The sequence below is a fragment of the Trichoderma evansii genome (genome assembly GCF_050947405.1).
Source record: "Trichoderma evansii strain SZMC 28006 chromosome Unknown GGI43scaffold_34, whole genome shotgun sequence".
NCBI lineage: Eukaryota > Fungi > Ascomycota > Sordariomycetes > Hypocreales > Hypocreaceae > Trichoderma > Trichoderma evansii.
The window spans coordinates 45,149-59,843 of record NW_028145172.1 but is presented as its reverse complement, the minus strand read 5'-3'; the positions used below and the strand labels follow the sequence as shown (position 1 = coordinate 59,843).

The 14,695-nt window shown below is 50.4% G+C and overlaps 6 protein-coding genes across 6 annotated transcripts; 4 read left to right on the top strand and 2 right to left on the bottom strand.

Annotated features, from left to right (window-relative positions):
* Window positions 1-1,313: 1,313 nt before the first annotated feature.
* Window positions 1,314-3,891, top strand: GGI43DRAFT_418161 (sugar porter family MFS transporter). The gene is made up of 3 exons (XM_083207506.1): window positions 1,314-1,978; window positions 2,087-3,225; window positions 3,299-3,891. The coding sequence occupies exons 1-3, from the start codon at window positions 1,909-1,911 to the stop codon at window positions 3,632-3,634; spliced, it is 1,545 nt and encodes a 514-aa protein (XP_083055525.1). The 5' UTR covers window positions 1,314-1,908; the 3' UTR covers window positions 3,635-3,891.
* A 112-nt stretch (window positions 3,892-4,003) lies between these two features.
* On the top strand, window positions 4,004-5,982 carry GGI43DRAFT_274830 (uncharacterized protein). The gene is made up of 3 exons (XM_083201137.1): window positions 4,004-4,221; window positions 4,384-5,052; window positions 5,111-5,982. The coding sequence occupies exons 2-3, from the start codon at window positions 4,469-4,471 to the stop codon at window positions 5,838-5,840; spliced, it is 1,314 nt and encodes a 437-aa protein (XP_083055524.1). The 5' UTR covers window positions 4,004-4,221; window positions 4,384-4,468; the 3' UTR covers window positions 5,841-5,982.
* Window positions 5,983-6,234: 252 nt separating this feature from the next.
* On the bottom strand, window positions 6,235-7,921 carry GGI43DRAFT_418157 (uncharacterized protein). Its single transcript, XM_083207505.1, has 2 exons — window positions 7,620-7,921; window positions 6,235-7,554 (listed from the first exon to the last, which is right to left on the bottom strand). The coding sequence occupies exons 1-2, from the start codon at window positions 7,849-7,851 to the stop codon at window positions 6,368-6,370; spliced, it is 1,419 nt and encodes a 472-aa protein (XP_083055523.1). The 5' UTR covers window positions 7,852-7,921; the 3' UTR covers window positions 6,235-6,367.
* Window positions 7,922-8,006: 85 nt separating this feature from the next.
* GGI43DRAFT_274578 (major facilitator superfamily domain-containing protein) lies at window positions 8,007-10,110 on the bottom strand. Its single transcript, XM_083201135.1, has 3 exons — window positions 9,799-10,110; window positions 8,763-9,666; window positions 8,007-8,689 (listed from the first exon to the last, which is right to left on the bottom strand). Exons 2-3 carry the CDS (start codon window positions 9,609-9,611, stop codon window positions 8,162-8,164), a joined length of 1,377 nt encoding a protein of 458 aa, XP_083055522.1. The 5' UTR covers window positions 9,612-9,666; window positions 9,799-10,110; the 3' UTR covers window positions 8,007-8,161.
* Window positions 10,111-10,687: 577 nt separating this feature from the next.
* Window positions 10,688-12,235, top strand: GGI43DRAFT_274753 (thioredoxin-like protein). Its single transcript, XM_083201136.1, has one exon. It carries the CDS (start codon window positions 11,249-11,251, stop codon window positions 11,963-11,965), a length of 717 nt encoding a protein of 238 aa, XP_083055521.1. The 5' UTR covers window positions 10,688-11,248; the 3' UTR covers window positions 11,966-12,235.
* A 519-nt stretch (window positions 12,236-12,754) lies between these two features.
* GGI43DRAFT_274437 (general substrate transporter) lies at window positions 12,755-14,687 on the top strand. The gene is made up of 2 exons (XM_083201132.1): window positions 12,755-12,944; window positions 13,100-14,687. The coding sequence occupies exons 1-2, from the start codon at window positions 12,861-12,863 to the stop codon at window positions 14,495-14,497; spliced, it is 1,482 nt and encodes a 493-aa protein (XP_083055520.1). The 5' UTR covers window positions 12,755-12,860; the 3' UTR covers window positions 14,498-14,687.
* The last annotated feature ends 8 nt before the right edge of the window (window positions 14,688-14,695 follow it).

Sequence of the window (14,695 nt, the reverse complement as noted above, 5' to 3'; positions counted from 1 at the left end):
CGCATGATTAAACAGCCGTTGCTTGGCTAGGATTCTGCGCATAGTCGAAACATTACTGTATTCTCAAGGGTATATCATTATGTGAGCAAATCTGGTGCATATTACATTTCATAAGTAACCTAACATGTACAAACAAACATAGGAGGCGTAGGTAGTTCTAGGAGATATAGATAGATCTCGCAGGTACATCTATTAGTATTTTATGAGAGATCACTAGTTTTGAATTCCTTTTGTTTCAGCAAGAGCATTGAGAAAACACTAACAACACTCGTATTGAGTTATTCTTCAGTGTTCTGTACTTTGATATCGAAGGAACGACAGAGCAGTTTCGAAATTATAATTCTGATCTAAAGATCAGGTTGCTCTAGTTATACCAATAGCCAAGATCTCAAGAGTAAAACTTCCCACTTCAAAGACATAACTCGGACACTATCCGTTAGTAGAAGTATATATACCAGCTGACCCTACCACGTACGGAGCTTCGGCAAAGGTTATTGAGTTAATAATCCCAAAGCGGCTCAACGCACTCGGAAGTCGGTCTTCCAAGGGGAAACAAATAGTATCAAGATGGTGTGGGGGCCAAGCACCAGCGCCTAACAGAGACGAGTTTCCAAAGGCTTGTTAAAGAAGGAAACCCATTGAGAAAATATACTTTTTAATGGAGAAATCTCCAATAGCTTCTAGGCGAGAAACCCCAAGTTCAGCTAGAACCGCGGGGCCAAATTTTCCATGAATCCGCTTCAACGACTCCGTATTTTGACCGAGTTGACAGCTTCTACAGCATTTTTTGGAAGTCGAGTAGGAGTTTGCGGCTGATGGAAAGTACGTGTAACTCGGGACAATATCCCCGAGGTGCAGCATTGACACAAGCAATATTGAAGGCTATTTCAATGATTTTCATCTGGCCCTCCCACAGCTGTCCACAGCTAGCCTATGGGAAGGCTGCCCTTGCGCAAGCAAATTGCTTATGCGGCGGTTTGACATGTGCTCGCGTAGCGTTGGATGTCACCCTGGCCATGGAATGGAAGATGACTGGACACAGGGATTGCTCCATGCTTTCGGAGATGGCACCCCTTGTGACCGAGATGCTCCCCAACCGCGTGTTGTTTGTCTCGCGTGTTTAACAACCAACCAATCTCTCTGCCTCTGAAAGCTCTCTCTACCTCGTCCAAGAGTCGGTAAAACAATGAGGCACAAATAACAGTATGAGTAACGAAAAAAAAAAGGTGCCTGATTTGCCTTGTTCTTATTGGCGGGTAAATCTATTTCAGCGCCACCGGCAATTCGGCAAGCTGCCCAGCGAAATACTGGCTCTGGGTGGTTCTGAGCGAGGCCCTTAGTAGTCATGAGTCTTGGCCGAAAAGGTCTCTCTGGGCCGTGGCGTGCGGGGACTTTGCTCCTCATGCGGGGAGTTTAGTCGGGATTGGGTCGCTTAATTAGTTTCTCTGATTTGTTGGTGCAGAAAACACGGCGCCGCACCCAATCCATCCTCCACAAAGCCTTCCCCCAGAACCCCAGAACCCCATATTGCTTCTATCCGAGTGCCAGTATGGGGTATGGGGTTGGAGAAGGCCAGTAGCTACCAGGCCAAAATAAACGTGAAAGTACTTCGTAGCGGATGGAGAAGAAGAAAAAATGGCCCTGCTCGTGGTACCTATATCCACCTTTATCCCGCCAACGGATGTACAGCACGGCAAGTAGTTAGTGTGCCACTCCAATATATTGCATGATCAGCCTGCTTAAGGGTGGTACTCACTTCCCGAAGAGGGTGAGGAATGGAAAATAAAGCAGAAAATCCAATCATGTGCTCGGCCGTACTTTTGTATATATGAAGAGGTCAGGCCCTCTCCAGCTCGAGTAGAGGATTCGTTTGTTGTTACTGGGAAGCTGCACCAAACAGTCGCCAAAATGCAGTTCTTCAAGAATTATCGAGTGTATGTGCTCACATCAGTGGCCTATCTAGGCTCACTGCTCTTCGGTTTGTCTTCCCTCGTCTATCCTCATTTCGCAATCTTAGATTGCTTCATTTCATCTCAACCAGTCTCCAGGTTTCAGAGGAAGTACTGACTTATAACTTGCTCTTTAGGCTATGATACGGGTGTTATGGGAAGTGTGCTCGCCCTCAAGAGCTTCAAAGAAGATTTCGGCCTGCCAACCGACTCCAGTGGCTTCTCTTCAGCCCAGAACGCCCACATCTCATCCAATGTAGTTTCTCTACTCACAGCTGGTTGCTTCTTTGGCGCCATCACTGCCGCATTCGTCAACGAACGCTTCGGTCGACGTTATGCTCTCATGATCTTCACGAGCATCTTCCTCGTCGGTGCAGCTATCCAGACAAGCGCATCTCACTCAATTGGCCAGATCTACGGCGGACGTGTCATTGCCGGTTTCGGTGTTGGTGGCATGAGCTCCATTACCCCTGTGTTTGTCAGTGAGAACTGTCCACCAGCCACTCGTGGCCGTGTCGCTGGTCTGTTCCAAGAGTTCCTTGTTATCGGAAGCACATTCGCCTACTGGCTCGACTACGGCGTGGCCCTGCATATCAAACAGAGCACCAAGCAATGGCGTATCCCCGTCGGTCTGCAGCTTGTGCCAGGTGGTCTCATGCTCTGCGGTCTCTTCTTCCTCAAGGAGTCACCCCGTTGGCTTATGAAGAAGTCTCGTCACGAGGAGGCTCTGCGATCTCTATCCTACATTCGCAATGAGGCTCCAGACAGCCCCGAAGTGCTCAAAGAACTTGCAGAGATTCGAGCCTCAATCGAAGAAGAGATGGCCCTTACAGAGGGCGTTACCTGGAAGGAGTGCTTGAAGAAGGGCAACTGGAACCGCTTCGCACTGGCTTTTGGAATTATGTTCTGGCAACAGTTCTCTGGAACCAACAGTATCGGATACTATGCCCCCGAGATTTTCGAGACAGTTGGCGTCAGCAGCACAAACTCCTCGCTGTTCGCAACTGGAGTCTACGGCACCGTCAAGGTGATTTCTACTGGCCTCTTCCTGATCCTCGGCATTGATCGATTGGGCCGCAAGAAGAGTCTCATCGCCGGTGCAATCTGGATGTCCACCATGATGTTCATTATTGGCGCCGTGCTCGCAACCCATCCGCCTGACCCGAAGAGCACCAACGTTTCCTCGGCGTCCATTGCCATGGTTGTCATGATCTATCTCTATGTCATTGGATATTCTGCGTCATGGGGACCCACGCCCTGGGTCTACGTCTCCGAGGTAAGAAGAAGTTTTTGCAAAGCATCATCACCATACACCCGCTAACCGTTTTTTTTTTTTTTCTGATACACAGATTTTCCCTACCCGTCTACGTGAATACGGTGTCGGTCTCGCCGCCGCAACGCAGTGGCTGTTCAACTTTGTCATTACCGAAATCACCCCTGCCGCCGTCAACCACATTGGCTGGCGTACTTTCATCATGTTCGGATGCTTCTGCTGCGGAATGTTGGCATTTGTCGTCTTGTTCATCAAAGAGACCAAAGGCCGCACATTGGAGGACATGGATGTTTTGTTCGGCCTCGTCAGCGAAGACCAGCGCCAGGCGGACGTGGAGCATGTGCTCAACAAGGGCGTCGAGCTGGAGCACATTGAGCAAGAAGTTCATGTTCCCGCCGACAAGGCCGTGTAACCGCTGAGCAAACACGCTTGGCGTGGATGATGATGACAATGATTGTTTTTTTCCCCAAGATATAGTCAGTCCTTAATGCAATTAATGAGGAGCGGCTGGCTGTGCTTGTCATTGATACCAGTTTGTTTACATGTATGTATTTTCCATCAACACAAAACTAGTGCATAGCATCAAAGCTCTTGCTGCCCCACAGTGGACAGTGTAATAGTATTACTTGTATAGCGTCTGCATTGTGAAGTCCTTTAGCCGTTTCAAAATGTGACGAGGTGAGCTTGTCAGGATGAAACAACCTGGCTTGCACTTGAATCCGGAACAATGCTTTTCCCTTGCCTGGGCGCATGGACGCTTCCTCCATCACATCACAGCCCAGATAGGCAATATCACATCGAGAATACGACTCTGTCACCAAAGTTGGCAAAGTCGAAAACCGCTCAGGGCCAACTTCTCCACTACCGCCAAATGCTATTCATCTTGCTTGGGATCGACTTAACTGTTGGTACCATGAACTGACACTAGACACGCGAAGAGAAAAGAGAGAGAGAAAGGAGAGAATACATAAAAAGGCGGCAAAAAGGGGTCACTGTCTGGTAAGTGAGAGCCTTCAAGGTGTCTTTTTGTGTTTGCGAGATTGTACTGCATTATTACCAAGACCCTGCTGCAAGCCACACGGCTGCGTACATAATTAGCAGCCAACCGAACATTGGCCAGCAACGCCACCGGCATGATCTTCGCTAACACGAAAAGAGCAGCGAAAATTAAGCGCCGCTTATCGCCCTGATCTGATCCTTGGGATCATCCGAAGCAGTAGCTGCTAGCGGTAGTGCCATTAAAAGCATGGCGCCGACAAACGCCGCCGCGGGCGCGCTCTTCAGTCCAGCATCCCTCAACCTGCCCACCAGACCATCCACCCGCGATCGCGAACGAGGTCGAGATCGCGACCGCCCCGACCTGCAGCAGACGCCCACGTCACTCTCCGTGGTCCGCACCAGCAGCAAGGAGCGCAAGGCGTCCTTTTCGTCGCTCAAGGCCTCGCTGCCCGGCTCGCGACGCCGTGCCAACGCCAGCGGAACCGCGACCCCCTCGTCCAACGGCGGTGCCATCACTGACGCCTCTGCGCCTCCTGCGTTGCCCGACTACGCACTCGCTGCTGCGGCCAAGATTGTGGCCAAGGAGAAGGACAGAGACAAAGAAAGAGATAGGAGGGACGCCGGTGAAGCGTCCTCGGCAGCAGAGCTGGCGAACATGATCCCACGAGGTTCGGCCATGACGGCCATGACGCCTGCAACACCCATTGAGGGTCGACCGGGCATGACCAGCACCATGTGGGCGCTGGGGCAGGGCGAAACGCAGATGCTGTATCACCAGATTACAGAAACAGCCCAGAAGCGGATGTCAACGCTGGACTACCTGCGGAAAGCGTGAGTCCCCCCTATTCCCTTGTATTTCTAATTCGAATGACAACTAACATCACAAAAGTCACGAAGGCCGCGTCTACTGGTTCAACACGTATCTCTTCGACAAGCCAGACCTCTCCCGAATGCCCAGCTTCGACCCTCGCAAGCTATCCCGCAAGGCCACCAACTACCTCCTCCTCGGCCTCTCCATCCCTACAATCCACGACCTCTACTCATCTACGCCGCTCGAGTTCCTTCGCTGTCTCAACGCCCTGCTAGCCGAGTTTGACTCCTTCCAGCAGCTTCACGGCGACTCCTCCAACGCAGCCCTCAGCCGCGCCCGTATCCCCAACATGTTCCGCCGTCCCGGAATGAAAACCCGTCGCTCGACATCTGCAGACGTCGGCTTCGAAGACTCATCTCCCTTTGGCCACCAATCGCCCGCCGCCGGCTCGACAAACGGCGGACCAGCCCCCTCGGTTATGAACTTTGCGGCCTCAGAGTCCGACCTGCTTCCCGGCGAGGAATACACATACTTGCTCACCCCATCATTGCCCTTTGACCCGGACTTCTTTGAGACGTTTGCGACGCTATGTGATGTGCTTATCGACTGCTATACAAAGTTCCTGGCGCTGGTGCCTTCGACGAGAGAATGCACGGCCCCAGTTGCAGAGCTTTTCACAAAGGCAGACTCGAAAATCCGCAAAATCATTGTGCAGGGCGTGGTGAAGGACTTTGAAGACCACAGCAGGATGCACGTCAAATCCGAAGTAGCAGGAATAGGCAAAGTTGTCCTGGGAGGGTTAATGTGAAAGTGGTTTTAAATTGCAAGCGATGGCGTGCCTTTTATGATAATTGGCGGTTTTCTTTTTCTTTCTTATTTTCTTTTCTGTTGTACGATATTAGAATTACGACTACTATACCGGACCCGGAAAACAGGTTCTTTACTTTGGGGTTGTTTAGGAAGCGGCTCAATTATCTGGAGTTATGGTGGATACAAAGAATCATGGAATAATGGGTGGAAACATGTGTGCATATCTGCCTGGAATATTACAAAGACAAGCGTAGATATTGAAATACCTATGTAGCTAGCAGATGGCCAAAGACGAAAACTGTCACTCGCCGCCCTCAATTAGGGTTTATATAAGAAAGCATCTACATGCCGTTATTCTATCTCTTCTTAGGAGCGGTGCATACAAATTCACACAAATATATATCATACATCATATCATACAAGGTCTATCTATATAAGACAAAGGTGTATATCTAACAGCCCAAGTTGCCTAATCATACACTCGCCTCCAGGCCAGGCCACGCAAAGTCTTCTATAATCGGGTCATCATTTCTTCGCTTTGGCCTCTTCCTCCATGACCAATAGCTCAACCTCCTTTCCTACCAGCCACTCTCTCGCAGCCTCCATCACTCTATCCAAAATCTCTCCTCCCTCCAACACATTCGGCAAGTTATGCACATCCAGCCCAGCCCTGTGATCCGTACATCTGTCCTGGTTGTAATTGTACGTGCGAATCTTGTCGCCTCGTGTGATTTGTGACTGCGACAGCACGCTGCTTCGAAGCTTGGCAGCCTCCTCTTCGCGCTGTTCGGCGCGCTGAGTGGCAATGCGAGAACGAAGCACCTTCCATGCATCTTCACGATTACGCTGCTGCGAACGGTGGTCTTGCATGGAGACGACGGTGCCGGTAGGGATATGCGTCATGCGAATGGCCGACTCGGTCTTGTTGACATGCTGTCCGCCAGCACCCCTTGCTCGCATCGTCTCAATCTTCACCTCTTGAGGGTTGACATAAAAGTCGCTCTCTGGGTCATCGACATCGACGTTTTCGCCGCCGGTACCACCTTCGGGAAATGAAGGCAGCACCCACACGGCCACAGCACTCGTGTGCACCCGACCTTTGCTTTCTGTGCTCGGGATACGCTGCACACGGTGCATGCCAGCCTCTCCACGGAAAATATCGTATGCGCCCGGATCCTGGATTTCGAGAATGGCTTCCTGGACTGGCTGCTCGCCGGACGAGGAAGACTGGTCGCCCGCGGCCTCGGCCATTTCGTACTTGAGCACGTTGGCCCTGTAGCCTCGTCGCACGCACATTGCCTTGTACATCTTGAATAGCGTATCGGTGAAATATCTGCCCTCGAGACCTCCCGGCCCAGGTCGAAACTCAACCATGCATGGCATGTCGGCAAATGCATGTCTGGGAGTCAAGCTCTCCTTGAGTTTCCTCTCCAGATGATCCAATTTCGCTCGCTCTCCCTCTAGTTCATCTCGTGCAATCGATGCAAGGTCTGGGTCTTGGTCTGGGTCTTCCACCATGGAAGCTAGCTCCGTGATTGACGACTGGGCCTTTTCCCAGGCTCGCAGCGCAGAGGCTACTCGGCCAAGTTCGCCAGCGCGCTTGGCCTTGCCGGCGTCGAAGGAACTGTTGAGGCTCTTTTGAAGGTCATTGTGTTCTGCAGATAGCGATTGGGCGCGACGGAGGAGGCTCGGTGCCAGTGATGTGGAGGCGTCTTTGGGCGTTCAACTGTCAGCTAAAGAGAGAAAGAGAGGGTTGCGATTTGCGATTGTGACACACCATTGGAAGAGAATCGGACAATCTGCAGCTGGTGGGACCGTCGCAGAGCCCTGGCGCAGCTACGACAGATCCATGGCGCTGCTGACATTGTCCGTAGCGGGAGAACAGCTTTTGATGCTGCAATTGTAGTCGGTTTTTGATATGGAGAAGTGAAGTGATGGTTGATACAAGCTTGGAGATTTTTCAGTTTGGTGGCGGGGCAGCTCTCCAGGTACATGCTGATAGACCGCATACACTACACCAGTAGGTAATAAGCCGGTAATATCTATATTAAAAGCTTAATCGCCTCACTCAAAGTTAACATTTTCTACAATATTGCTCGTAAAAGAAGATGCCATAATATGCATGTATCTCTATTCATTAATGATTAAACGGTTCTCGCCCCAGTATCGTAGCGGGGTCTTTTGAGCTCATAGCCTGATAGCATCATCCCAGAAACATGAAACGCTCTATGTACTTTAAACAAACAACAGAATGCTATGTGTTTTTCTTCTCTCCTCTCTTTTGATGATTTTCTTCATCTTTTAACCGTCTTCTGACTTTTATGCAGAAGAAATAGCTTCCTCTTTATTCCTCAATTCTCGCTCTTTTGTCCACCTCGCCGCTGTTAGGAACGCGGCTCCAATAAGCAAGCAGACACCTCCCCAGATCTGCGAGCCGATATATCGTCCATTCGCCACGACAATCAGCTTTCCTGCCAATGGCGGACCAGTAAGCGCCGCAACGCTAATTATCGTAAATATCATGCCGATTCGTATGCCGGCCTTGCTCAGATCCTTGGACAGACTCGCAGTTGTTGCAGGGAACAGTGCTTGAACACCAGCGCCAAAGTAGCCGAAGAAAGCGACCCAGGCATAGTCTCCAGTGATGGAATCGACACCTGCCCAAGCAAAGATGCAGATGGCTGTACCAATAATCGTGGGGATGAAGACGTTAACGGCGCCAAAGTATCGATCGGCCAGGTAGGCGGGTACGAGTCGTCCTGGAACGCCAACCACGTTGATTATCATGAGCATGTTGAAAGACTGTGACTGAGATCCGTGAAGCCGGTCTATAGAGTACGAACGTGCCTAGAAATAGCGATGCCGGTTAGAATATTTCAAGGACACGATTTGTAGGTGTATGACGAGGAAAGAAACTCACATAGTCGTACGCAAAATAGGTTGCCCAGAGTGTGAAAAACATGCTGATTCCAAACAGGACATATGTCGGCTCTTTGAAAGCTGACCAGTCAACCAGAGCACCAGACTTGCGTGGAGGAAGCCTCGGCCTCATCAGCGAAAGGATGATAACACTGGCCACCAGAACCACCAGGCCCATCGCTCGTACCGTCCATCCAAATCCAACCTTGGAGATCAGCTGCTGCGCAATCAAGGGGAATATGACACCTCCAGTTCCACCACCGCAAGCCGCGCCCGCCAGAGCCAGAGTCTTCTTCTTGGAAAAATATGTCGACACGTGCGCAACTGTAGGGGCGAATGTGAGCCCGCAGCCAATGCCCTGGCACAATCCTTGTGCAAGAAACAGCTGCCAGTATTTGGTTGACACGCTCGTTGTGAAAATGCCAACCAGCTGCATGAGCAGTCCCACGGCTAAGACATGCCTGAGATATCCAGCGTCAAACGCACGGCCGGAAAATGTGCCGACAAGAAAGATGAGACAGGCTTGGATGCTTCCGATCCAAGACACGGCCGAGGGCCCTAGGTTGAGAGTTTCCACGTAGTAAGGCTGGAAGATGCCGAAGCTGATCGTGTAGCCCCAGACGTTGAAGACGACGAGATGTCCGGCGACAACCTGAAGCCATGCCCAGAGGCCGCCGTCGGGAGGAGGTCCTACTACGGACCCAGTAGCTGCGGCGGCTGGCGCTTCGAGAGGCAATTCATGAGCTTTTTCGTCGGTCATGTTGAGCTTTTGCTCCAAGGCGACTTCGTCATCGGTAGAAGACGCTTCAATAAACCCTACGTCTGTAGTTGTTGGCGGTGTAAGTGCCATGGTGCCCGTCACCAGTTTATCTGGCAGGGGAGAGTTCTAAGGAACAGGCGCTCTTCTTCTTGAAATTAATAATGGGAGCCTAATAATGCGAATTTGATCGTCGCATCAAGTTTTTTCGATAATAATGCCGATGTCGCTACTACGACCCTGGAGAAGGATGATAAATCAGGAGGATTGCGACGCTTACATATAAGCCGACTTAAGTGAAGCGCTCATGACACCTTTGTGAATGGAACAGAACCATTACATGTGCACAGAAGATGTCGAAAAGCAGCAATCACACATGGGTATCCGACAAGATGTGGGAAACTCAAAGTTCAGGATCTGGGATCGGACTATTCATATCCAGATGCGGGCGCACCCGTCGATAACTGAGTAATGAATGCATCGACGCTCAAGGTCTGTCTGTGGGGGCCCGATTGCTTGACGATCCACGGGTCCAATTTTTTCCAACCGGAGAAGGTGAAAATTACAATAAACCGACAGAAATGCCAATTAGTAAACATGAAATAAAAAGCACACAAAAGAGAGTCGGGCATTCCAACAGCAGAAGACGGACAGCATCCATTGGCCAGCGACATGACCAAGACTTCCCTCAAAAGGCAATTTGATCTCCACGTTCAGGTGGTCACAGGTAAGGCGTCTCCCTACACCCAAGCCAGCCTAGCATCGCAATTAATTGCCGCTTAATTGCCGTTTAGGAATCCGGGAAAGCGAGGGTAGCGAGCATTTTGAGGGATTGGCGGAGGGCCAAGTCCGTCTACTACTGGAGATAGACTGCTACGGCCAACCGCCTTGTTACGGGTAAGGCGCATCTCATTATGTAAACCCAGTCCATGGAGCGGCATAAGCGGGCAAAGCGGGTTCGTATGGCTACCCGCAGCGAACTGACTCAAAGCTGTAGAGATAGAGGCCTGCTCTCTGTCCGAATCGCGGAGAGGGAGAAGAAAGGAAGCTGTGTCAGCTAGCATGTCGGTTGAATAATCAAGCGGCTGCTACCACAACTTTAAAAGAACATTAAAAGAGATCTAACCCGCGTGTCAGATCTGTATACAGAGTACCGCTGACATCAATGCTACTAGATATTATGCTGAAACCCTTTGCCGCCTTTCCTCCCATAGACACTAATTCATAGATGCTCCATAATTCTCAACGATGAAAGCACAAGCTCACCTCGGCTACAAATTGCTTACTAATAATATTCACCTCGCTCTCTATTTGCCAAGTCTCAATATGTGACGTCCAGCCATCACGAATAAGAAAGAAGAAAGAAAGAAAGAAAGAAAGAAAGAAAGAAAACGACTCAGAGCCGTTTTCTATCAAGGGTGGATCGTTCCGTTGGCCGAAAAAAAGGTTTATGTTGCTTAAGGGCGCGATACATCGTATGAGTTCGTTCGGTGTTTGCTGCCGGGAAAGGAAGTAGCTTGAAAAATTGTACTAGTTTCGTCAATTTAAGGGCTTTTTATTTTTGATACACTCTCAATCGGAGCTGCCAGTGATTCAACAGAGCTATCTCATTCGTCGTTTCGTCTACATAAATAACTACTTCTTCACAATTGGACTGAACATTCTTCTTCTTGACCTCATAAAGAGAAGGAGAAAAGATATAAACGCCAACCACGGACCGCCAATCGAAAATGACTTACACCCTTTATATCGGCAACAAGCGATACTCATCATGGTCGATGAGGCCATGGGTCATCCTCAAGGCGCTCAATATCCCCTTTGAGGAGAAGCTGGTCTTCTTTGGATCCGACCTGGCCAGCCAACGCAACGAGTTCATCAAATTCTCGCCCTCCGCCAAGGTGCCCTGCCTGATCGACGGCGAGGCCGCCATCTTCGACTCGCTCGCCATTGTCGAGTACGTTGCCGAGGCTTACCCTGCTGTGTGGCCCAGCGACAAGCTCGCCCGAGGCTTTGCTCGATGTGCCGCCGCCGAGATGCACTCTGGCTTTGGCGGGATCCGAACTGACTGCTCCATGAACGTTGCGCTGCGAATTGAGTTGGGCCCCCGAAGTGAGGCTCTCCAGCGAGATATTGACCGTCTCACTGAGCTCTTCAAGGAGGGCATCAACAAGTTTGGCGGCCCGTGGCTCGCTGGTAAGGAGTTCACCGCAGTGGATGCCTTTTACGCGCCCATTGCGTCTCGGTGCAAGACGTTTGGCATCGAGCTGGACGGTGCTGCGGGGGAGTATCTCAATCGGCTGTTTGACCACCCGGCTGTGAACGAATGGATCGATGACGGCATCACGGAGCCGGGCATTGTGGCGCGAATCGAGGAGGACAGCATTCGGGGACGCAAGGTGCTGAAGAATTTGGGTGAGCAGATTCTTCTTGACTTTTTAGGTTTGTGATGATGATAATAACTGGTAATTTTTTTCTTTTCTCTTTTGCGTGTAGGTGCTTGAATGGGTAAAAGTTGAGCATATACCATGAAATGATTAAGGTGGTTTAAGTAAAAATTGGTCACATATTTATTGAGATGGATGATTACGAACTATCAACGAGATATATAGATTCGATCAAACAAATTGGCGTTTTGTGAAAAAAATTTGCATCCATTTGTATCTCATTCGTTTGTATCTCAGCTGACATGTGATACTCATAGAATGATAACTACCTGGAGAGACAGAATTATAGTAGAACAAATTTTTCATCCAACTGCCATTATGATATCAATTACCAGTAACATGGCACTGATTATATTGCATCACCTTAATCAACATAAATACTCTCTGCTCATGACAATAATCATCATCACATGCTTGATTATTCGGCCCATTTTAGGGTAGTGCATGCATGATCACGATGCTCACCTTGGAATATTACGTTGCACAAAAGTTAATCACAACATGGCCATGACAAAGGAGAAAAAAAATTAATCAGACACTGTTATGATACCCGTGAATAAAAAATATTTTTCGCATGATGTCAATATATCGATACCCTTCAATATAGACATAGAGAGCCAACATACCAGCAGTAATAGACCGAAAGCTGCTATACCAGAGAGGCTGGGGAAATTGTGGCTCAAGACCCTGGAATTACCGAAGGCGGCATCCTCCCGCGCTCCCCACCACTACGGCACAGCGCCTGATAGGGCCTAAGCTGATAGCTGATAGCAGAGCAGCTGATCATTACCCATAGAGTGGCCCAGCTGCATCAACCTCCATCATCGCTTCATCTCGTCGCAGCTTGAGCTATCAGTAGCTATCAAAGAGCTACTACTATCCAGCTCAACTCGCAAAGATGGCGGCCCAGGGAGTTACCCCGTATCTCATCATCCTCATCGCGATTTCGACTCTTGGGTCGCTCCAGTTTGGCTTCCACTTGGTTCGTAGCTCCTCTTAGCGCTCATCCCAACACATCGCATTCACCGCTTGCTTCTCAATGTTTCAAACAACACATAGCTTCAAGCGATCTGCTGTGCATCCGGCTATCTATCAATAAGCCATATACTAATGTAAAATCAATTTTCTACTACACAGGCCGAACTCAACGCTCCCCAAGATGTCATTACCTGCCACCGAAAGTCCATCTCGACCGCAGTTCGAATGCTCGTGAGGAGCTTCGTCACCTCCGTCCACGAAGATGCCGTCGACGACTGTATCCCCATGGACGAGGCTGCTTTCGCCACCGTCTCCTCTGTCTTCACCATCGGAGGACTCATCGGCGCCCTGGCTGCCGGTCCATTCTCCTCTCGCCGCGGCCGCCTCCTCGCCATGCGCGTGACGGCGCTTCTCTTCATCGTCGGATCAAGTGTCGAGACCATCGCCGGCAGCGTCTTCGTCATGGCATCTGGTCGGTTCTTGGCCGGTATTGGAGCTGGCGCGTCGACAGTCATTGTGCCTTTGTACATTAGCGAGGTCTGCCCGCCCGACCGAAGAGGCTTCTTTGGCTTCATGACGCAAATCTCCATCAACGTCGGTATTCTCATTACACAGACGCTGGGCTTCTTCCTGAGCTACGGGAGTGCGTGGAGATGGAACCTGGGCATTGGAGCTTTCATCGCCGCTGCGCAGGGTGTTGGATTGTTGATCGTCCCTGAGAGTCCCGCTTGGCTCGCTGCGCACGACGACATTGCCGGCGCAAAGAAGACTCTCCAGAGGATCCGCGGCGTGACGGTCGACATCAGAGAAGAGAGCGAAGTCTGGGGCCGCGATGGGTCTGCCTCCGGAGAAGAAGAAGGTCTTCTCGCTCAGAGTGCAGACGAGGTTCCCCCTCCTAATGCCATCTCCGCCAAGAACGAGCCCGTCCACCTCGGTTTCCTGCAAGTTGCCAAGGATCCCAATACTCGGCCTGTCATCATTGCTCTGGTTGGCATCATGTTCGTGCAGCAGTTCTGCGGAATCAACTCCGTCATCATGTACTCCGTCTCCCTCCTTGCCGACCTTCTTCCCATTTCGTCTGCTCTCCTGAGTATCTTGGTCTCGCTGGTCAACTTGGTAACAACCATTGCATGCTCCCCCCTGCCAGATCGACTGGGAAGAAAGACATGCCTGATAGCATCCATCGTTGGTCAAGGCAGCAGTGCCCTTGTTCTGGCCCTCTCCATCGTGTTTGGCTTCAAGATCCTGTCGGCTTTTGCCGTGGTCGTTTTCGTTGGCTTTTTCGCCGTGGGTCTGGGTCCTGTGCCTTTCATTCTGGCATCAGAGCTCGTTGGCCAGGAGGCTGTGGGCGCAACTCAGAGCTGGTGTCTCGGAGCCAACTACGTTGCGACCTTCTTGGTGGCTCAATTCTTCCCCATCGTTAACAAGGCTCTGAACACCTGGCTGGGTGGGCACGGCTGGGTGTACTTCATCTTTGCTGGCATGGCTGCTGTTTCCTTTGTGTTTGTGACTTGGTCCTTTAGATCTCTGCGCTTCCATGGAGCTACTGGTAATTAACTGACAGATCTGTACGTAAAGTGACATTGGATGATTCTCTGGCGTTTTTGTGTAGTTTGGGTGAAGATTGAATCTATAGTTAGCATGCATTGAGTGTTTTCGTATTACAATAGTTGTTTAGACAGCGTGAATATCAAATCATTGAGACCATAATAGATGGGAAAACAGCCACATGCTACGAGGATAGTCGGGAGCGTC